At 39.6% G+C, this 24,296-nt stretch overlaps 2 protein-coding genes across 3 annotated transcripts in view; one reads left to right on the top strand and one right to left on the bottom strand.

Annotated features, from left to right (window-relative positions):
• Positions 1 to 24,212, top strand: part of LOC124303002 (protein giant-lens) — a 28,327-nt gene extending 4,115 nt beyond the window's left edge. Inside the window, exons 2-5 of one of the 2 annotated variants that reach the window (XM_046759655.1) lie at positions 8,178 to 8,880; positions 21,964 to 22,184; positions 22,511 to 22,682; positions 23,093 to 24,212. In XM_046759655.1, the coding sequence (XP_046615611.1) occupies positions 8,602 to 8,880; positions 21,964 to 22,184; positions 22,511 to 22,682; positions 23,093 to 23,335 (915 nt within the window). In that variant the 5' untranslated portion in view covers positions 8,178 to 8,601 and the 3' untranslated portion in view covers positions 23,336 to 24,212. Of the gene's footprint in view, positions 1 to 7,624; positions 8,881 to 21,963; positions 22,185 to 22,510; positions 22,683 to 23,092 lie in introns of those variants that run through there. The other variant, XM_046759654.1, reaches the window with a different exon arrangement.
• The window catches only part of LOC124302994 (elongation factor-like GTPase 1), a 104,499-nt gene that overhangs the window by 10,240 nt on the left and 69,963 nt on the right, over positions 1 to 24,296 (bottom strand). The window lies entirely within an intron of this gene.

The raw sequence follows: 24,296 nt of genomic DNA, 5'->3' as shown, positions 1-24,296 counted from the left end.
GAATAATTTTTTAATTTAGATCCAGGAAATAAATTTTTGTTTTCAAAATTTCCTTGATAACCGTAAAACCGTTTATAAATAATTCTATGATTTCAACCGAAATCCACTGATTTGCTTCAACAATAATTTCCTTGATAGATTATAAAATTCTCGGTTACAACAACCACCTTACATCGTCTAAACAAAATTATTTAAAATATTTAAAATTTCCCCCATAATAACCTATTATCGTAATCATATTATAGTTTAGAAAGAATCCTGCGGTATAAATGAAACTTTCGCATCAGTTCTGTTTCGCAAATAAAATATAAAATGCATTAGTATTTTCTTGCACACATAGTTTTCTCGGTCGTATAATAAACGCATCAAGTAAATATCGCAGTGATCGTTGAGAAAAAAAAATTCTCCGACGTCAAATAAATGTCTTCGAACTAATCCGACAAATTTACTTGCAAGGTTACGAATAAAAATTCACTGACACATTAAAATTCTCGGTTCTACACGTTTGCCTGACAAGCAGAAACTCAGATAAAAATAACACAATTGTCGTCGATGTAATTAAAAATTCTGCGTGTTCAAGAAAACCTGCCTGTCATTCATTCAACATTTTTCAAACGAATGACGTTTAATTTAACGCTGTCATTTTTTCAAACTTTCGTGACAATTGATCACCGTTAGATTAACAAGAAAAAAAAAAATAAAATAAAATAAACAGAAAAAAATAATCAAACAAACGCCTTTACCATTGCTATTATACTCTGAACAAAACAATAAACAAAAAAATTCGTGATAAAAATATTCGGCCTGTATATTGATCCCTGAATTCCATATACATACATACCAAATTCGCGAAAGTCGGAGACTGAAAAAACCGTACCGTGAGTCCCAAAAATATTGGGACCAAACCTAACGTAACATCGATATACGTATAAGCAGGTATATAATGTGTCCTATACCGTATAAATACAACGGAAAGAGCATCGTATCGTTATAGGAAGAAGGGGGGGGGGGGGGGGGAGGGGGCCCGCTGGAGATCAGCAGACGGCGTTGCAGAGAGCGAGAACGGCTATAGTAAGTACGAGAGGTAGAGAGACAGGCCGCGCGTTCGGGTTTCCGGTCGCGCCCCTGGGGCACCTGCGCGCACCTGCGTCCCCCTGCTGCCGAGGATACGGAGGCCGCGTTGAGGCCCCCCCCCCACCCCCCACCCCCCACCCATTGCCTTGCTTCGTACGGCGTAGATATGGTCCAGCGATGGGAGAACCGGCGATTGTTGCCGAAGCAGGCAGCGAGATGACACCAGTTTTTAGGATGTAGTTGTATACCGACGTGGGCGATGGGAAAACGAGAATTTAATCTTGTGTGTATTACACATTTTTGTTTCTTTTGTTTATTTATTTTTTTATTTTTTTTTTTCATTTTTTTTCTCAATATTTCCAAGAGTCAGCATGATTGGAACAAGCGGGAGACTATTTTTTTTTTTTTGGTTTTTTACTTATCTTCCCTACTCGGTAACGTGCAAATTTGGGCTATCGATGTTTTTGATGATGAATTTTTAACTTTCTTGATACGGTTGGCCACGGTATGTTTTTTCTTTTTTTTTTTTTTTTTTGATAGAGCGAAAATAGTGAAATTTGGAGGACTGAGTGACCGACTGCGCATGCCCGAAATATGCGATTGAATTCCATTGGTCGGTGTGATTGTATCGCGGCGATATTTCCGTCTGCAAGACAGTGGAGCCAACTTGACTCCGAAGGTGGATTGAAATTACATTTTTACGATTACTCGTAGTAGTCAGCGGTCGGTTAACAATAAGAGTTTGACAAGCTTTCCGAATCATTACGTCCGCTATTAGAGATATGCTTAATCTAAAAAAAAGTCCATCAAACTGAATAAATTCTTTAGGTGGCCAGCTCGCGTGAAAATCACAGATTTCACCGTTTCCTTTCGGTATAAAGTAATTCGGATGAACAAAAAACGTTAAATGAAACACGATTGAGTAACGTTGAATAGAAATGTTCACGTGACTTGTAACGAATGGAAGGATTAAAATTTTCGAGGGAATTTGCGAGTGTATTCTAATCATGTGGGAAGTCGAAATCAACCATTAATCATGCAGGCGTAAGGGAAAATAATTTCGAATAATATGTGTACATGAATTCAGACAAATGTAGTTTGAAAATTTTTAGGAAACCTGTCATATTCTTGTTTGATTTTAATTCGATCTTTCTGTTTTGCTTTAATGTATTTTAAAACGGATCGTCACACGTGACAGAATAAATGTTGAGTAGGTATAATTTTTCATATTGAGTCAGATGAGTGTAACTTTATTTAGCAACCAAAATAGTTATCGGAACAACATTCTGAACCCAATTTACGTAAACTACAAGCCACTTCTTCAGACATTATAAATGCGATTGCCTTTGGTACTTGATTTAAAAAAATATCTATTTTTTTCTAGTATATATTTCATTGACCATTCGTTCAATCGTAAAAAGAATGATCCGAACGATCATAATCAATTCGGTGATTTTTATCATTAATCAAAATTAAGTTGTCACACTGACAGAAATTTTTAGTCCCGGTTACCGCTCAGTCCTTAACTATTTTCATTTTTTACCACAATAGAAAAATATAGTTCCAGGTACAAAATGAAAATTAGTTTTCTAGCCGTTACCGGAAAGTCTAGTATCCGTTACTATTCCTTCTCATTACGATCACTGTTGCTATATTTTCTTGCAACTGTTGCGAAATTTTAACGCTCGTGCAACGATAAATTGACGTTAAAGCCTTGTTTAACTAAAAAAGTAGAGTAAACCTCAGAAACTGATTTCGCGTTGCAATTACCAAAAAAGGATCGACAATATCGCAAAATGGTTGCGCGTACCTCGTTTTTCGTAATTCCAACGATATTCAAACAGTTTTTTCAACGATACCTGTTTTACTGAATTTTTCTAGTTACCGTAACAAATGAAATTTTCCTCAGTCTACAGACTGCAGTTTCGTGCAGATGCGAAGCGTATTTCTGTACCGCGAGCGGAAAGCGAGGACGAGGACCAGGTCGCTAACTACACGATCAAAAGGCGGGGGCGACCCGAGGGGGAAAAGGTGTCAGTTCGTACCTCATCGAAAGCGGTGAGCACTCGGTTGACAGCCCCTGGTTCATTGATGGAGACTCGACTCCATTCACCGCCTTCTCTCCGGCACGCGGTTCGCCCCCGCCATCATCCGCCGCCGGTTATTACAGCTGGAAACGCGTTCGCCGTTCGCTCAAATGAATTATTATAGGATGCGGAAAGTACGGGTGAGCGAGCGGGCTCCGATCGCTTCGATTAGCAGCGGATGCAATTTTTCGTTCTCAATTTTCACATTTTCTCAAGATTTTCAACTCTGCGGATACTTTATTCGCTTATAGATTGCCTGAATTTATCGAATACCATTTGCCACTCTACTGGGTTAAAGTTTCTAAACGAATATAGAAACGGTTTTATCATGGGGTCCGATCGACACCGGTGCATAATATATTTCATAGAGATTTTTCGGGACTCTGCTCGGACTATTTGAAATTTGGTTTCGAAATGTTTTAAAGATCTTGACGGATTTGCAAAAAAACTTTACACGGCACTTCGCGATATACTTATACGTCAATGTATGTTGGACTTTATTGCACCGCAAGACTTGAAAGACTTCACGTGGATTTTATATATTATGGGAGCATTATGGGGTTTCCACGTGAAACTTTCCGAATAGCTCGGAGATTTCAATCAAGGTTTCACGGAATTTTAGAGGATTCAAAGAATGTTAGGGAATGTTTGATAAGATTTCACGGAACTTTGTACAACTTCGAGAAATTTCACAAGAATTTAGAAGGCCCTTCGCACGCTGCTTCGGGAGATCTTAATAATAAGAGATTTCGTAATATTTCAATGTACACCATGAGATATTTCAATAGGGATTTCGTAAAACTTCATGTCATTTCACAAGCCAAACTTGAAACTCACTACATCCGGCATACTCGATTTTATATTAAGAATGTATGGGACGTACAGTCAGATCGAAAACGTATCGAAATAAAAACACGTAAGTATTCGGTAAGAACTACGTTATTGTTGTCCAAAATTGAATTCAGTTGGTTTTGTGGTGAATTCATTTCCAAAAAAAAAAATGAGTTTATCATCCAATGAAATCGGACCAGTAATATGGATTTCCTGTATTAAGAAGATATTTACAGTCAGATGGCTTTGTTGAGATTTGTTTAATTTTTAATTTATCACGTGTTTCTTCCCATGATTTTTTTCACATCACTGTCCCATAGATCATGAGAATAAAAATTTTGAAATCCTCTTCTCTTCTTCACATCCAAATTCCCCCATAGACGCTTCTGGCAAAGCTTTTTTTTTTTTTTTTTTTTCCTCTTACTCTCCAGACAAGCCACGCCATAAAGAGAAAAATTCAAATAAGAACAAGCTGGTCGGTGACCAGTTGAAGTCAGGAGAAGGCCGCGCAACTTATACCGTGTGCGGTTGAAACCCACGCGATATCCTCTCTCCTCCCACCCCCCTCGCTCTCTCTCTCTCTCTCTCTCTCTCTCGCTCTCTCTCGTTCTCTCCCTGTGCGATCACCGCGAAACCACATTTGAAAACATACCGCAAACACCATAGTCTCTCCCACTACAGGCTGAGAGTACCACGCGATGTTTCCACAGGCGACAACATCTTCTCGGCTAATTGCACCGGCTAACGAGTTTTCAGAACTGACATAGCTCTGCTGATGCTGATGCTGGGCAGCGAGTATATAATAGAAGATGTGACACGAGTATATAATAGAAGACTTGACACTGATGTATGTCTTTTGAAAAATTGATTTTTTGTAGACTCGTTTAATCATGCGCGATGTTGTTATACGGACTTGTTTGAAACACCGCAAGTTTAATTCATTTTGAAAGCAATTTTTCACTGCAGCATGTATTGGTAACCATTATAAGTGGAATTTGAAATTCCTCGATATTAGCAAAAATTTATTCAAAGACGAAATTGATGTTTTACTTTTGATTATATACTTACTAAACCAGCAAGAATTATAAGGCTTGAATTCTGAAACGTGTCAACGACTTTAAACGTTTCCGGATTCCAGAGATATTCGTGTGTATTATTCTGAACATAATCGTTCGCTTTGTCGAGTAGTCATCGGAAGTTTCGAAATATTCACTATTCGCGCGTACACTAAACGCAAATTCGGAAAGGCGTTGCTGGTTGTATTTCTTTACAACATATACCTCACGCGCAACATTTTTTTTCCCAGAATCGATGAAATTTCAGTCATATTCACGCTGATGCATGAATTTTAGTTTTTCTAGTGACTCTTAGAATTAAGTTGCAAAGCCAGAATTCAGTCTCAACATAAATCCCTGTAATAAGCAAGGTATGTCAAACCTACACGCGGCGTATTGAGTGTGCTTGCACTGCAGGCACGAGCGGCAAATCCGCAAAAGAAACAGCCTACGTAAAGATCAGTTTTTGCAATCGATATACCTAGATCAAGGAGCTAAGGGAACGCTGGAGCCCGCGGGCGGAATCTGCAAGGTCTCTCTTGCAACTGGACCAATCAGCAAGAGCGCCTGATCGCGACGAATCGCTCTCACCATATGACGATGAAACTCATGCTGCTACGTATTCTCGGTCTAGATTCGTGAATAAGTTCAAATTAGACGCTGTAGCGAGTTTTCCAAATTTCATCATTTTCAATGCGCATTGCGTATGTAACGTTCCGGGATCAATTTTTTTATATGATTCATATTAATCATTTGAGTTTTTAGAAACAATAATATAATTAAGTTTCACAATGCCTTCTTTCGTTGGAATGTTTTTCTTCGTTTGAAATTCTGGATAGGCAGAGTAAATACCTTAAATATGCCAACTTCGGCTTATGTTCCGCGCAATCAGCTGCTCGGTGCCGAATTCGACATTGTTTGGTATTGAAAATCAACAGAGAAGGATAAGATCGTCGATGATGTACATGTGTATTTATGCCAAGGTGAATGTTCGAGCAGAACAACACGTTTTCCGGTGTTATTTTGCATCAACAAACGTGGAACAGTTTTGAGTTTGAAAAGTGGAACTGTCGTGATTTACGTGGTGTAAAAATGTATAGACACGCACTTTTCAATTTTGAACCAAACATTTTCACTAATTCGAAATTTTCATCGATCAAGCTTGATCGTGGATTCAAGTTTTCATTTATTCCGAGTTCTGATAATATAAACGAATATATACATCAGTGGAATATTTGATCCCAAGTTTACCATTTATAGCGTTTTTTGTTGGTTAACCGACTTTCGTTTACTCTACAAGATCTTAGGATTTAGAGCTTTCGATCGATCTTGATATATCAAAATTTCAGGTACACCCGTTTTTCAAGCCCACTAAATAAGTTACTACGAAACTATCCTGACAAATTTCACAAACTTTCATGATTATAATTCCAAGCTTATACATTCGAAGAGTAATGCGGTGCGAACTTCTTTAGACTATAATTTGTTCTCAACCGAACACCATCTGATATTGAATTCCTGTATACACCGCAAAAATTGTTCTACAGTAGATCCTCACTTATCCGACCTTCGGTTGACCAAGGTTCCGCATCATCCGAGCTCGGATGAAACGGGATAATCGGCTATGCCCGTGTATCGAATAGTCTTGTATCGCTACTTTGTTTGAACACGCGTAAACTTGTGAAGGTTTGTTGCTATTTTTTACATTGCGAGCTATAAACGCGACAGTTCTGTTTCCGAAATCAACGAGAGAATATCGTGATGGCTTGAGTTACGTATATTTTCCGTATTATCCGAGGCACGTTCTTCCCATATTACCTCGGATAAACGAGGTTCTACCGTACAGTCGTTCACGCCGGCTAATTTTTATCAAGTTTCACCTCACCGTGTTTTACAGTGTACGTTGAAAATGATCAAATATTAGTCTAACTCATTCGGAGAGTACCAATGACTGAGAACGATTCCAAAGGTGCGTGTCAAGGTGCCGAAAGATCGAAACTCTGAACGTTTTAACTTCCAAATTGTCAAAACTCAAACCTCAGTCACCAGCCTTCACATGTATCGTAAAGCGTTTAACGCACATGCCGTGTGTTTAAATGTGACACTTGGTAACGTTCGAAGTTTCAACGTTTCGGAATTGCAACCGTTCGAAATATGACCATCCGGTGTAACGGTCTGTCAGACTTTTGACCATTGGGAACTGTGACCGGCACGAGATTCTGAATTCATTGACGTTCTTGGAGTGAAGTTAGGCCTGAAATTCGACGGAGCATGATGCAAATCGGCGAGAGCGAAGAACGAATGTCCACCAACCGAGTTCCGGCGGATCGGTGACACTGGATTACGTCGAGGGGGTAGCTCGGATGTACAGACGTACAGAGGGATGACAGGGGTGCATGGTATGGCGGTTGAGCAGCCTCGGAGAGATCTAGAGAGATCTATGGAGAGGAATAGAGAGAAAGAGAGAGGAGGACAGAAAGACGACGAGGAGAAGGTAGGGAGGAGGTCGAGGAGGTCGAGGAGGGGGGCACCCATTCATGCTTCGCCTCTTGCCTCCAGCCTAAGAGTCCAGTTCACGACGGCATACCTAAAGCATACCTTCGCGGGCCCAGTGGGCGCCATTCCTCTCCCGACACTCTCTTCTGCCGCTCGCGCGCTCACCCACGAGTAGTAATTCCTTATTCTTGCGATCGCGTAGTACTCGAGAATTCACAGGTCTCGCATGCCGATTCCGAACGGTACGAGCCGAGCATAAAGTTCCCGCAACAACATCACACGCTTGGCAAGCTGTGAATATAACCCAGGACTTGTCACCTGTCAAGGAGAACCTGTGAAAGTGCTTAAAAACAGTGCGATAAAGAAAGAAACACGGTTTTGGATGTAGTCGAAGACATTGAGAGCATAGACGAGTCCGATACCAATGTCGATCAATCTCGACTCTGTACTTTGGCACTGTTGCACAATCGGCGCATTGAGCGTATGTTGAACGGTAGAACGTATAACTTGTCGTAATACATGTACAGTGTGTTCATACAGTTCCGAACAAATCTGGAACCGAAGAAAACGCGGTGAATTTGCAATTCGTCAAACTGTCATGAACCATTGAACCGGTAACGGAGATTCTTACCAGTTCGCCGATATTCGTTTTGTAAGAACGATAAGAACCGTTTGAGATAAATCTGGAAAAGTACCCATCATCTTTTTCTTGTCGAGGATAACGAGGGCGCGCTTCATTTCTCGATCGTGATCGTTTAACAACGAGGGCGTATCCCGCGGCTCCCTCGACGCTTGTTTTCCAGACTCTGGGTGTTATGTGATACACGGACATATCATCGCATACGTAGAAAGGAGTGACAGGCATGCGCATTGCCAACTGACGCACGTGTGTTGTTAATTAATAATAATGAATGGGATCATCAGTCGGCACCCCCTGCAGTGTACGTGAGACGCGTTTAATCGTCGGTATCGTAGCCGTAGTTCCGAGTGTACTACAAAAATTTCACTGAGAGCGTAAACAGAAGCGCGACACCGTTGTTCCTGGTTCATTCGCGAGCATGTCGTTAAATTTCGCGATGGCATCCTATGGCATCAGAATTCACTCGATCGTAGCCACCGCGCTGATAGTTGGATTGACGAATAGCAGTCTGCTCGGTGTACAAATGAACGAGACGACCGGGGAAGAATTCTTGAACGAATATCTGTCCCTCGACGAGAGCAGGTACTTGGCCGAAGTCCAAGAGTTCCGGGACACTGCGATCGAGATTGACCTCATAGACGGAAAGAGGCATCGGCATCCTCACCAAGATCAGCCCAGGGTCCTGTATCAAATTGGGGTGAGTAGGTAACGTTGGAAATAGACTTTAGTCGGGTGGCTGAAGTCGGTCTTGCTGAAACTGTGAAACTCTCCGCCAATCTATTAAGCACATCAACATTTCATGGGACAGTTAACGACAGTTTGTCAGGCGACAAAACAAAACTGTAATGAGACCATCTCGCAAACTAGTACAACAGAGACTAATAATTTTACCAGGAAATATCGCGTCATTTGTTAATTGCAATGTAAGTGTCGCATACATGATGAGATCATCCGTGAGGGTCCTTAATATTTTCCAGAAAAAGTGTTGACACGAACTTGGTGGAAGAGTAAAAATCGAGGGAAATGAAATGGCGTAGAGTGGCAGCCTGAGGTATGCGCACATGTGTACGGTTACATAGGTACCCTATAACCTACCCTCCTGTGCACCCAGAAGTCTGCAGGTATATTTACACAGTGTTCAAAGTCAAACATCAGCGAGCTTATCTGAAGGCAAACTCTTTAACCGTCAGTCCAAGGAGTTCTTCCTCCTGACGGTGGACCGTATATATACCTACTACCCAAGTAAATGCTGTACGTACCTATGTACCATACCATACCACACCGTACCTATCTTGCGACGAGAGAGACACTTGGGCAGTGATTCAGTCAACAGGAAGTTGAAACCAGATACGAACTTTGTATACACTAATACTTGTCCGTGGTACAAGTCACACACGTATTAGCCCGTAATACCTACTATGCGACTGTAATATCGTTTATGTTTACCCATTGATATAATATACCTTCAGTTGCGTAACGCTCGACCTCACGGAAGTGAGTCTAATGCGTTCTGCACGCGTGTGTAGTTATACATACGCGAACACAAGCTGTTGAGCTAATCGCTAATGACGAATGTGTAACTCGCGTGAAACTATCTCTTCGTTGGGTTTTAGTCTTACGACCTGGGCAAGGTCCCGAGTGTTTGCCCCGCAGCTAAAGAACCCGGGAGACAACTTTTACAGCCATTGAAACTGAATCGTTGTGATGTTTGGCAGGTGCTGAGAGACCATTTCTTTACCATCCGTCTGATTAAGGTGCAAACGATTTTCAATAGACTATTTATTTCACTTATCGTCAGACACGAAGCAGATCTCATTCCACAATATAACACGTTCTCGGCTGCTATATTGTACCATGTTACATAAAAGCTTGTACTTTAATCCCGCCAACAAAGTTGACAAACAGAATCATCGCGATTGATGATAGTTTCGAACTTCGTGGACCCGTTTCACATCAGATGAAAAAGGCAAAATAATACTGTAAACAGATTTTCTGCGAATTGTCGTTTGGCGTAATCGGAACAATTCTTGTAATTGGAGTAATCTTAGATCGATTCCACGCACGGAGAACGGGCAGGCATTTATCACGATCGATGTTACAGATTATGAGTATAATTTCCATACACAATAGTTGTGGCACACGGCCGAACCCCGTGCAGACTGACAATGAGCACGCATTGGGATGGAAAAAGGGTTGACAGAGCTGTGAAACGGCGACGGAATTGAAATCGAAAAACGGATAGACGCGTGCAGTCGTGTGCGCGTTATAGGGTAGGTATAATCTTCATGCACGTGGTGCAAAGCGCGCGTGATGGACTGGAATGATCGAGGCCGAAGGGACGCTCGACGTATGGTCGTGTATAAAATGGGGATAAAAGGTAGAAAAAGAGAAAAATGAGTGGAAGAAAAAAGGAGATAGTTTGACGGAGGAATAAAATGAAAATAACACACCGAGTGGCTGTGCAGGCAACTCGAGTGGCGCCCACGAGACGGTGGAACCTGTTGCGGAGTTGACGTCGTTCGGACGTACGGTCCAGGTCTCGGCATTTCATTCATAAGGCCAGCGAGTCTTGGTGTTGCGATCACGTCCGTTTTTTCTACACACACACACACACGCACACTTTTACATACGTGTGCAGTTTCAACCGATCAGCGAGCGATGATGCGTGTCATTTTTCTTTGTGTGCAATGAAGCATCATCGCGGCGATGTCGCATGGGTGCAGTTTTACGATTCCATGATCGTCGCGTCGGTTTATAAGTTTTTACAAACACGTTTCTTCTTTGTATTATTTGGATTCTCCTTCAAATCGATTCCGATACACTTCGCGTACGCCGAAATAATTGCGTTCAATTATCAGTCGGTATGAATTTCTCCCGCGTGAATTGGCTAAGTTTTTTAAATAAAAGTAAAAAAAATAAATAAATAAATAAAATAAAAACAAACTGACCGATCGTTCGGTGTGAGGTTATTTATAATCTCCATCTAGTGATTTGAAAAGATTTTCAATATGAGATGCCTACCGTAAGCGGGGCGACATTTCGTCAATAGTTTACGCTAAGCGCTCGGACCGCTCTCGACAAAAAGAAGAACCGGTCAAAATAACAGCGATCTCTGGACTTCATTCGGCACTTTTATTTTCATTGGGTAGCCGCTTCGTCCAATTTCTTTTCGTCGCTTAAACTATTGATGGAAATTACTGATTACTGATTCGAGAAAGATACCGATTAGCGTAACTAAATATTTTAGTGACTAGAAATATTCATTAATTGAGAATGCCGATTTTTTAATGACCATACCGATTAAGGGATTCATCATAAGACAGATTGGTCGGGAGTACCGATTAACATATAAGTGAAAATGCCGACTATTCTTAAGTGGCGGTTAATTTATTGACTAGAAATATTGTTCAACTGAAGCAGCGATTTTTTTCAAAATACTGATTATTTTTCTAGTCATACCGATTGATCGTTAAAACGACGAATCGAAAGGACGGTATTTAAGAACCGATTAATTGGAGAATCGTTCAATAAAAACGTCAATTTGATCGGTAACAAGAAGACAAAATTTGTCAAACTATCATTCAAACCGTCTAATTAATCGTAGGTAAAATGTAGAAAAAAAAATAATGGAAAGGAAAAATAGACAGTCCGAGACCCGGAATTATACCGCGTTGGAAAAATGAGGTCGTCGAGTAGGGATAAAGAGGAGGTGGACATCCTTACTAAAGAGACAAGACGCAAAGCCGTCAACCCTCCTCTATCAGTCATCTGTTGGGATGAACGAACGAAGTGTGCAGGAGGGGCGAACTGCGCAACGAACACAGAAGCATTACGCCTGCACGTTTACACAAAGAGAGAGCGAGAGAGAAAGAGGGAGACACGAGACATACGCACGACTGCCAGGTGTCATGTTCTTCTCGGTTTGGCTGCGGTCGAGAGAAAAAGAAGAAGAAAAAGAAGAAGAAGAAGAAGAAGAAGAGAAGAAGGAGGAGGAAGAACAGGAGGAGAGAAGAGTCGGGGAACCGGGAGACGCGTGGGAACTTCCGGATGGCTCATGGAGGCCACTTCCGGTCCCCCATTATTCCCTTTTAGTTTCAACCCCTGCCTCCGCACAGTGTGCAGGTTAGAGAGGCGTACCGCGGGAAAACGACCCCATTCGGCATGCCCCTCGTCCTCCTCCTCCTCCTCCTCCTACCCCACGTCTCATCCCTCTTCCCAGTCTTCGCCGCATCCCCGATCCTCGGGCATTCATTCACCGGGCTGCTGCCTGCCTGCGCAGCCGCCTTATTCTATCGTAAAAGTCATTCATGAGACGAAATCTGGGTCAATCCGTAAACACCGAACAACGTCGTTCCCGCTTCCACGCCGCAGCTACCGAACGGCCGCGTTCCTTCGGCTCTTGCCGCCGATCAAAGCCTAGTCCTTGTGCACGTATACTTGCTGTTACGCACACAGAGATGGTCGGCCATGCGTTTATACGCCGCGTACGTCGTTGCGTGGGCTGTTTAGAATCTCGCGCGCGCGGCGCACCCGAGAACGGTGATTTTTTAATTTTTTTTAATTCATTTTTTTTTTTTTACTTTCCGTCTTTGATTGAAAATATTTTTCTGATTTTTTTTTTACAGTCTTTCTCTTCCGATGGGTGTAAAATTACGCCCTATCTTGATAATAGATGAAATAAATATCGTTTGTACGATTTATCGATGTCAATCTTGTCGAGTAATTCAGAGAAGATTTGAGTTCAAACAAAATTGTTTAGAGTGAATGTAGGTACATTGAGAAAAATTTCATTTGTTTCAGTGACTAGAGAAATTCAGTAAAACAGGTGTCGTTGAAAAAACTGTTTGAATATTGTTGGAAATACGAAAAACGAGGTACGCGCAACCATTTTGCGCTATTGTCGATCCTTTTTTGGTAATCGCAACGCAAATTCAGTTTGTGAGGTTTACTCTACTCTTTTAGTTAAATAAGGCTTTAACGTCAATTTATAGTTGCACAAGCATTAAATCTTCGCCACAGTTACAAAAAAATGTAGTAACGGATACTAGACTTTCTGGTAACAGCTAGAAAACTAATTTTCATTTTCTACGTAGAACTATATTTTTCGATTGTGGTAAAAAATGAGAATAGTTGAGGACTGAGCGGTAACCTGACGTAAAAAATTTCTCTCCGTGTACGTGTATTCGATCATAACTTGTGAATAATTACCTCTTTTGTCAAATATTGTGGTTTAATTTAATACTTTTTTCGCTTCATCAAGTTTACATGTTTGAAATAGAAAGTGATCACCGTGGAATAGAATGGTTGCCTTTTAATATTGATTGAAAAATCTTCTTACATCGTTCTAAGAAAAATAGCCACACATGTGCCAAATTGTCTGCAGTATTACAGTCGTGAAAGTATTTCGAATTGTTCATGTAACGCGGTAAAAAATAAATGTATGTATTGCAGTTGAGTTGAACATTGATTTTGTACTCAATGGTAAAATAAAAGAGAAGAAAAAAAAAAAAAATATATCAAACAAAGTGCTGTTGTAAGAATTCTGTGGTATACGGTTCTCTCATACAAGCGCGAGAAAGAGAGAAACAGAAAGGGAGAGGGAGAGAAAAAGAGTAAGAGAGGTTTACCTTGCGCAGCTCTTTTCTATGCATGAATACGTACCGAGCATTATAATAATATGTGCAGTACCCACGCAGATATAATACCCAGTGTACGTCTTTCAATTCGTTTTTACATTCCGCAGCCAGATTTTGTCTGTTTGAAAATCAAACCATTCGCTTATTTATTTATTAATTCAACAGACGTTTCATTAAAATTTATAATGATGATTATAATTTCACATTGTCCGTAAAATTTTTGCAGGTGGAAAAATAATATCAAATTTGCGTTACTTTGACGAAAAGCCGAATTATTATTATTATTATCATCATTAAGTTTCTCCTAGCAGGTATTGATTTCATCCACGAGTTTGATAAAATGTAGTATACATTTATTTCACAATTTTCCACGAGTATCACGTTAACGAATTAATATCGTTCATTTCGCCGAACAAAGAAGAGTGAAAAAAAAAAATTCACCCGCAAATGAAAAATTTAATAAAGCTTGTAAATTTTTATCGATGATACATCGAACCAAACAACATGCGGAAACTGGCGTAAAATTTCACGTGAGATTCTGTCTAATGTAGCGTGTATTAATTGCGACGGTGAGTAAACTGTTATCACATCGGTCAAATATTATAAAGCGTGCGCGTAGAGCCGTTTAATAATTGATTGACAGAGGAGGCGAGCTTCGTTTGACATGAGCTGAAGACTCGTATAGGCATCGCTGCGTACGCATATGGTTATACGTGAATGTATACATGAGACAGGACGTCGGCGATTGCCTCATTCGCCGGATTGATTAGCTCTGAATAGAGCCATTACCAACTGGAAATCACCGCTGTTCCTTTCGCAGTCATTCACATGCCTCGTATACCGATGCATCCAACATATACGTCGCGTACATACGTCACGCATACATATGCATGCGCATACGCAGCATCCTCAAACTTTGAAAACAGAATCATTGGATGAGATTGCCTGAGATGTGTTTGATAATCGAGTTTGTTTCGAACAAAGTTATCTTGATCGAGAAAGTTCCGTTATAATTAATGTTGTTTGATATGTTATTCACTTTTTTTTTTTACAAATTCATTCGCCATTCAATGTGGTACACTTTATTATTTCATTGGGATTAACTGACTAAAGATCTTCGTTCTTTTTTTCATTAAATGATTTTCGTCGTGTGGCTTTACATTCTGGTCATTTATTTCTCTGTTTATTATACTAGGATTGTACCTTGTCTAATCCGAAAGAAAAATACTTAATACATACAAGATGGTTAGAAATTTTCTTATTCGTTATTTGAGCAATTTTTTTAAAACTTTTTTTTTAATCCAACACATTCATACGCAAAAAATGACGCAATTCTTTGAAAAAAGCAACTTACGCTGATACGTTATTCTGATAAAATTTTTTAAACTTTTTTGTGCATGATTTTTTCGCTCGATTGTACAGATTAAACGTCCAATAACGATTCTTAAATGGAAAATACATTGTTGGAAGAAAATGACTTCAATATTAATTTTCCCGAAATTCTCACTGCTGCACAAATTATATTGCACATTATCATGCACACGGGTTTTCAAGTACGTTATATACGATACCCAACGTAATTATAGCGCATATGCGAATATATGAATAATGGGAGTAATTTAGTTAACGCCACTGGTCCGTAATTCTAAATTATACCATTACCTATCTACATATGTATCCGAACATGCAGATGCGTCGTATTTAGTGTTATTAGGAGTTTGAGAGCGAGCGTTTAGGTTATTATTATTCAACCGTGTAATCCCGCATGATATGCGATATCAACAAGCGTTCTCACACATCAAATTATTCCCTATTATGCATCGGATGCGCAAAAATGAATAAAAAATTGTATTTCAGATAAACGATGAGATGCGAATGAACGAAACGTTTTTTTTTTTTTTTTTTACGCGATGATACACAACATAAGATGAAATTTCCGTAAAAAAATGTATATCAATTTGAAATTGAAAGAATGAAATGTAATTTGACAAATAATACGAATAGCGTGTGAAATTACTTAATAAATATAGTTGATGTTTCGTAGGCGTGATTAATCTCGCGGTTGACGGATATCGCACGCCTTTTTAATAGTATCGATTCGCATACAATAGTCGATTTTGGAGAATTGAACCGTTCAAGAGGATGCATTTGATTTCACATGTAACAGCGTATCACGCGTTTCCAAAACCATTGTGCGTCAGCTCGTTATAACGAGGATTTTCCGCTCAATTCTCTGCCGATTAACCCGACTGGGTCAAAAGCACGCTGCGTGGTGAGAAGCATCGATTAGCCGGTATATCGATCGTTTCAATTTTTTCTCCATTGTTCCTATCTCTTTTGCACTACGTATATAAATATTTAACCATTTTCTTATCGGTGTTCAGTTCGTTTATCCTGTTCCTTTTTCTCTTTTTCCCCTTAAAATCGGCCGCCCTTCGTATCTTTCCTCGTCCGATTTTGATAAACAATCAATTTCTCAAACAGCGTTAAACAATTATAAACATTTCACTGACACCCGGAACACGGAAGGAAAAGAAAAAGAAAAACACACGTTCTTAATACACGCACAGATGTGCGTATCTATTGTAATACGAAAACACGCGTACGAAATTGGTTAAAAAATAAGATTGAAAGGGAAACGGGAGAAAAAAGAAATGAGAAAAATACATCTCGAAATAGGTGAGGAGAAAAAAAAAAAAAAAAAAAGAAAAAAAAACACGCCACGTGGGCTTTTACGGTATAAAGCGAGAGACGAAACGGGAGACGGGGAAGGGAGGAAAAAAAAAAGGAAAGAAAGAAGGAAGGAGGGAATGAAAGAAGAAGAAAAAAGAAAATAAAAACAGGAAATAAAAAGGAGCGAGATTTAGGGTCGAGAGGGGTGTTATTTCGGCTACCTGCTCTTCGCCTCCCTTCTCCTCTACCATTCTGCATCCGTCTTATACGTTTCCGAGTAAATCCGGTAGCCAAGTTTCAGCCCTCTCCCCACGCACACACACACACACGCGGAAACGAATATCCCGCGTCTTGTTTGTTTTTTTCCTTTATCGTTGATGCTGATGCTGTTGCAGGTGTGGCTAACCGCTTGCGCACGCACCTTAAAATCTAATACAACACGTATGCGTATGTAAAAGTTATAATAGACAGATATAAACGTCGAGGGAATGAAAAGGCGACGGGGTGGCATCCCCTTTGCCAACCCCGTCGTTTAACCTCGCACAAGATTTTTTCAGCGTTTCCGGTTACGTGATTTCCCTCTGAGAGTTCACTTTATTCATTCGTTCGTTCTTTCTCTCTCTCTCTCTCTTTCTCTCTGTCGCTTTTCTTGTTCCCTCTTATTTCTTCCTCCTATGTAATTCCTCTTCCGCATGCCGCGACTTCGACGAGCTGATTGTGACTTGTGCACTTGCCCAGATTGCGAAAGAAGATATAGTAGCTGGTACGTTTACAATTTACGTTGCGAAGACTTTGCAGTATTATACAGGACAGGTGACTGTTTGAGTTAGTCGCGAGAAAAATTGTAATGTTTTTGTATGTTTAAGTAACAAAACTGCAGGGTTAATTACAGTAACCTGTATAATGTACCTTAGCGAATGAAACTATGATTCGCGTTTAGCCCGCGTTTTTTTTTTGTTTTTACTGAGATCACGCAGGAGAAGAAGAAAAAAAATTATTTTTTTATGCTCTTTGGAAATATTTTTTTTCGCAACTTTTTGCTGTTCTTTCGTTTAATGAACGGAGAACTTTGACTCCTTAGTAGATATATGAATCATGGAGTTCATTTGTAACTTTAACAATTAAGACATTGTTTTATAACATGTTTGCTATCTGATTAAGAGTGTGCGGAAACTTTTTTTTTCCTCAATCGGAGAATAATAATTTATCTAGTTTTAGTACGAGTACCGAATTATTATCAGTTTTCTATGAAGCAGTGCGTGAAAAGTTTGATATTCGAGGATGATTTTGAATCGACGTAATAGATAAATAAACGCGTGAAGAGAAAACAGAAGAAATAAAATAAAAAAAAATAAATAAAAAACACAAACACTGAACAAAATCGTTGCAAAAATTAATTGTACTAAACCCAGCGGTCAAGTTAAATCTAATAATTTACCCTTCATGCTTGAATTTGACAAGATAAGGAATGTTCCAAGTTGACGCATATTGATCAATATTAAAAATGACTAACTAAAAAACAAGCACAACAAAACAAATAGAAAAAAAAAAAAAATAAAAGCTAACGATAAAGCCGTTTGAGACTAGAATTTGCACAAAAGTTGTAGTAAAATGTGTTTCCCCCGTTGTTGAAATTGCTCAACTATGTAAATTGCGAAAAACTTGCGAGCGATAAATTAATGCAAGTTTGATATTATTACGTCGATACGATTGAAGCCGCGTGGATGGAAGCACGTGGGTCGAATTACACGATGAGAGAGGGCGGAAACACCTTACTCGATCTGATCGGTCCAACACGTTGGCCTCATAAGCGGCATTCGACGTGTTTTGCGTTGTCGACACATACACGCGTTTCTTTAAACGCGCGCTATATGCCGGATTTAAATGCGTAATATGGTCAGGTAGGCAGGCAGGTAGGCAGGTAGACGAATATACGGAGATATACAGACGAATAGATGAATAGATGAATAGGTGGACAGATAAATAGGTAGATAAGTGGGTAGATAAGTACCTTGCAGCTGTTACGTGTTAGCGGTGAGCCGATTCTTTTATTTTCCTTTTTTTTTTTGTTTTTTCAACCTTGTTTCATCTTATTTTTCGAATAACCAAGCAATTAATATCGGCACGTACTATAAGGCGTTCCGTGCCAAATCTATCTACCAACGTTTTGCTTTTATATTTGATCTTGACGTTTATTCCATATAATTTTGTTTGCAAGATTTTGTTTACGAAATGAGGAAAAGAAAAAAAAAAAAAAAAACATTGGGTGAAATTTGTGACTCGAGGAGGTTAGTCGGTCCGACATCGGTACTTTGTATTAATATTGGAACGAGATAATAGCGTGTCGATAAATTATTACATTATGATATTCGTAAGCCGCGATATTTTGAAAAAGGCAAGGATTAAAAAATATCGGAATCGTGAAAAAGAGGAGAGATATCAATGCTTCATCGAAAATCGCTTTGAAATAGTTAAAAATCTAGTAGGATCGTTCGATTTCAATATTCTTCTACAAAGCGACTTGAACGGATCTTTCATATTGTCAATGTTCACATTAATATTCAAACGATGCTGATATAACGATAAAAATTTTAATAATTGTTTCGCCGAATTTGACTAAAGAATATAGTCTTCCAGAAGAAAAAGAAAAAAAAAAAATTATCCATATCGTAGACATCGCTGCATAATTCTAACTTTTCGTTTGTAATACCAGTATATTCCATGTGTTTGCATTTTCAAAGATATATGATACAACAATACGTCAAATACCAAATGCGTTACTGTCTCGCAATAACATTCGTGAAAAGTATCGATTGATTCTGGCGGTGAGTCTCGCTTGAAAAAAAAAAATTTCAAATCGAACAACAGTTGCGATGCAAGAGAAGGCGGAGAAAAGCCTAAGAAAATTGACCAACAATAAGAAACACGCAGCTGTGCGCGCTTTTTGGCGCTGTTAAAACGAGTCGAAAAATACATCCTCCATCCTGTACACGTGCAGCGTTTAAATATCAGTGTTGGTCAGTCGAACGTTGGCTGGGAATGGCCTGCGCACAGACGGTATAATGAGGCACCCACATACATAGACGCATAGATACACGGATAGACAGATAAAGGTACGCAGGGTACGGGCAGAGAATAAACCGAGGTTCTATAACGCGGAGGAGGCTGCAAGGAGCCGTTGGGCTACGGCAAAGAGGTGGTTATTGGACCGGAAGCTGGGCGCCCGGGAGGCACGCCGAGCAAAAACACCTCACTGGACCACTCCGACGAGCCGCCTCCTTCCCCGCCACGCTTCAGGTCTTCCGCTCCAATCTCCGCTGCTCCCTCTCTCTTTTTTTCCTTCAGCCTCCCGCTCCTCGCACGGACGTCACAGGTTACAGTGCCGGGGGCATTGCGGCTGAAACGTAGGTGTGCGATAGGTGCCCACCCTTTGACCCTTTCCCAGAATCACCCGATATGACGGAAAAGCGGAACTGACCGTGCAGCCTCAGCCATCGACGATCCCGGACACATAAAACGTCGTCGTTGTTTAACAAGCGGGGGAAAATCGGATTGATCTTGAGGAGAGATTTCGATGAAACTTTGCTCGGATGTGACGAGGGGGAAAAAAAAAGAAAGAAAGAAAGAAAAAAGTAATATTAACAGCGTTTGGTAGGTCTGGATACGATAAACCGAATTACTTGGACAATTCTGATGAAAAATAAAACTCCTGGCAACTATTTTTAAACCTTCTATGATATAATGAAAGTTTAACGGGCGAGTAACGTTGCGAAAATTTTGTTTCAGACAAGTATTCGCAACTTTGACTATTTGAGATAGAATTTGGAACAGATTGAAAACTCTTAAGAGTTCTGGACGGATTATAATTGAAAGTTTCGGTAAATATTCGTTCAAAGATGCGAATCTTTTAAATTTCACCGATGTCCATCCTCTTACGGAAACGTGTACGGCGATTTTCAAAAAAATTGATGCGGTTCGAAATCGATTCACTTGCGCAACCAAAGTTTGTGTCGCATCGAAAAACATGTAAGAATGTTATCCATTCCGTTGATCCGGTATGATTTGAAGAGATCTTCATCGCGTGACGGCGGTAAAAATGGAAAGACAATCTGACAAATTTATTCGCAGATCGGTGTGTTTTTTTTTTTTTTTTATTTTTTTAAATCGATAATTTGAATATTTGATTATACCTGTTAACGTAGTTCTTTTTGTTTTCAAAACCTAGGGTTAAAACGTGAGGAATGGTTCGTCGAAGAATATGAGACGTCGTAAAAATTTGTTTCTTGTAAAATCAAATGTGCGTTATAATTAAATCAGTATTTAGTTTTCTTTTTTTTTATGATAAATGCGTGGAAAATTTGATTTTTGGTGTTTGTAACACGTGCCTAAAATGGCCATTTGCAGCGCTGTTGTGACGTTTGAAACATATCGCTTGCCTAACGGCATAAGGTCGTAACCGTCAAAAATGCGATTTTAGTGGCGAAAGGGCGTCGGTTTTTATTTTTTTTTTTATTTTTTAACATCATTAAATCTCTGAAAATGATCGAAAGGTATAGTTGAGTGGAAATCAAGCGTTTGCAAATATAAAGGCGCAATGGAAAAAGCTCGAATGTCAGGTAAATGCGACCTTTTTACGTAAATAAGTCGAAATCTGCACAAATTCAGAAATGTTATAAAAAAAAAATCCTCGAAGATAAACACAGAAGGATGTAACAGCCGATTTTTTTTTTGCACACGATTTAAAGACTAATGAAACGCATAAAGAATTGAAACGAACAAAGTTATGCAATGAGAATGGCTATTTTCTGAACATCGATTGTCCAAATCGTCAATTATCGGAATTACAAGAATAGTGATAATAATTTTTGGCCGTTACGCCCTTATGCAATTACCACAGTAGATCATTTTTTCAATTTTCATCAGGATCAAAAGGTCCTTTCTATCAGCACATACGACCGTTTGCTTTTAGTTGATAAATTTATACTTGATCTCAAAAAAAAAAAAATAAGTCAAAGGGAAAAAATGCATTCACGATAAAAAATATTACATGCAATTAGTGACGAGACTCGGAAATGGTGATTCACGTGCGATCTGCGCAGTTGTATCCGACTTGCCTGCTTTTCGTACTCGCGCGCAGACCGATCGTACACAGCTTTTCGTTACTTGTTGCATAAAGTACTATTTCACGTTCCCGATCATTTAAAAGTGTGAAAGTTGAAGTGAATATTGGAGTAAATCATGTAATACTGAATTTTGAAAATGTAGTCATCAGTTTACACCGACGAGTGTGCTTTACACTAAATTTAAAAATTATCAAACACTTTTGCTTTCGTGTGCGAAACATGTTCTCAGCATTATTTTCATAAAGAAAATAATCCCGAAATTTTCACGATTCTCCGAGAGTTTCCCCTGCGATTTATTTCTTTTCGTTCGACTTACTAATTTCCCCTATCGTTTTTTTTCAAATACAGGAAAGCGAACAGGAACTACCCGAGTGTTCGGACAGGAGCGAAGTCTGCAGCAAGGTGGATTTATACGGGGCACCATGGGTGGAAAGGCAGTGTCGGTGCCCCGGCGGAAGATCCTGTCCCAGCAGTCTTCACGCCGACGACGGACACACGATAGTCGACAAAACGCGACAGTACAAACTTTGCGAACCGGTGAAGCGACTGCCGATTTGTCGTTACTTCAAGTAAGGGTTTCTGTTATTTTTTTTTTTTTTTCTTTCCTTTACCTTCTTTCAACAATCCGCAATATTGTTTCCTCCTCTAAACGTTCAAATGAAATAATACTTTGTTTGCTTTATCGTACCTTCCATACGTAACAGAAATTTGTCATTGTACGATTGTTTCACATGAATTTTATCGGTATGTTGGGAAAAAAAAAAATGTATACCAAGGTAAACTTTGCGTATACATACCGTAAATTTCGGGAATCATTGAAGATATTTATATAAATAAATAAATAGAAAATGGAAAAAAAGAGTGAAACTCATTGTCATAATTTTTGCTTGCTCAGGGACGTTACGTGGACTTTGGCACCGGGTGGAGGTCCAGGAAACGCGACGGTTCAACGTGTGCATTGCCGATGTCGGCCAAGCAGCGTTCCCTACCTCGTGAGGAGGCAGCAGCACGTTTCGCCCGAAGGAAATCCAGGATTCATATACGCCTTCGCGTGCTCTCCGCAAAGCGTGAGTAATTTTTTGCATATTTTTTGAAAAATCACGCTTTTCGCAAAATTTTATCAAAGAACAAAACGGAAAGAGAGAAGAAAAGCTGTGAAAAAAACCGAACGAAACAGGGAACGGATTTGCGGATCTCGCATCGTGTATTTTTGATTAAAAATAAATCAATCTCCCCGAGCATTAATATGCCAATGATTTTACTCGTTCATTAGACGGTGTTTTGTTTTTATTTTTTTTTTTAGAAACAATCATCGTCAGTGAGATTATTAAAACTCAAATTTCGTTCAAACATACATTTCGCGACTGTAAATATTCGCCGGAAGAGACGTCCGGATAGAAAAACGCACGAATGCGTTGTGTAATAAGAACACGGCACACCGACGTATAAATAATCCGTATAATCTATTTACATACAGAGATTACGTTGCCAGCACAAAGAGCCCTGCCGCCTTTTCACCGTGCGGAAAAGACGGAGTCCTCAGCTCGAGGAAGTCAACGCATCGCCATTGTGCCAATGTCCGAAGGGTCACCGGTGTCCGAGACGTCACACCGACCCGGGATCATTGCCGGCACGCTCGTACTCCGGTGTTTTAGAAATAAAGACGTACAGCGGCTACTGCGTTCCCTCCCATCACTCCGAGCCCGTTTACACCCTCTAAACATCGAAATTTCATCCAAATTCTCTCCTTTCCTTTCATTCCTATTGTTATTTTCTCATTATCTATATTTTTTTTTTTTTCTTTTCTTTTTTTATACACATATATATATTATTTTTGTTTATAAAACTTCTCGAAAATATCCTCAGTCGTTGTTCGTACGCGAATTATATGTATATTATGTAGCGTAAAATGAATATGAATATGTATGTTGTGTGAAAGAGCAGCAAGAGAGAGAAAGAGAGAGGGAGAGAGAGAGAGAGAGAGAGTGTGAGTGAGTGAGAGAACAGAATGTTTTTTTTTTCTGTTTCATTTTTTTATATCATCATTCTTTTCTAAATCTTTATTTATCTCCCTTTTTTCTTTCTTACTCTTACATTCCATTCTGACCTGCTGAAATTACCTGAAAATCGAATGTAGTGTGTTAATCGTAGTGTCGGTTTAGTAATGTGTAGTATATTACGTAGGCATAAGCGCACACCTACAGGGTGATTCGGAACTATCGCGCCACAGGCTAGAAATGTCTTACTCGTGAAAATTTGTGGCTGAAACGTTTCTCGCTTCGGATAGGAAGCCTGTCGATTGCGAGTTACGGCCGTTCGTAATTGGCCAATCCGATAGCATCTGTGGCTCGGGAAAACGGCTGTAATTCCTCGCAAACGACAAAGTTTCTATAGAAAAAAATTAAAAAACTTACGGCTGCAGATTATCACAAGAAACGCATTGGTTGTCTATGGAGTGATAGTCCTGGGCCACCCTGTACATAGTTATAATATAAAATGTGTAACAGAGCCTTGTAAAGGTCGCGATAAGATATATAGACGCATGTTGTATAAATAATAAGGTAGAGAGAAAAAAAAATGACAAACAATATATGTACCTACATACATGTGGGAAAGGCGCATTTTATTTGAATTTTCCCTCTCGGAAAAATATCGTTTCAGTGTTATTTAATTTGTTGTTG

The sequence above is a fragment of the Neodiprion virginianus genome, chromosome 4 (assembly GCF_021901495.1).
Source record: "Neodiprion virginianus isolate iyNeoVirg1 chromosome 4, iyNeoVirg1.1, whole genome shotgun sequence".
Taxonomy (NCBI): domain Eukaryota; kingdom Metazoa; phylum Arthropoda; class Insecta; order Hymenoptera; family Diprionidae; genus Neodiprion; species Neodiprion virginianus.
This window is presented reverse-complemented; position numbering and strand designations above follow the sequence as displayed.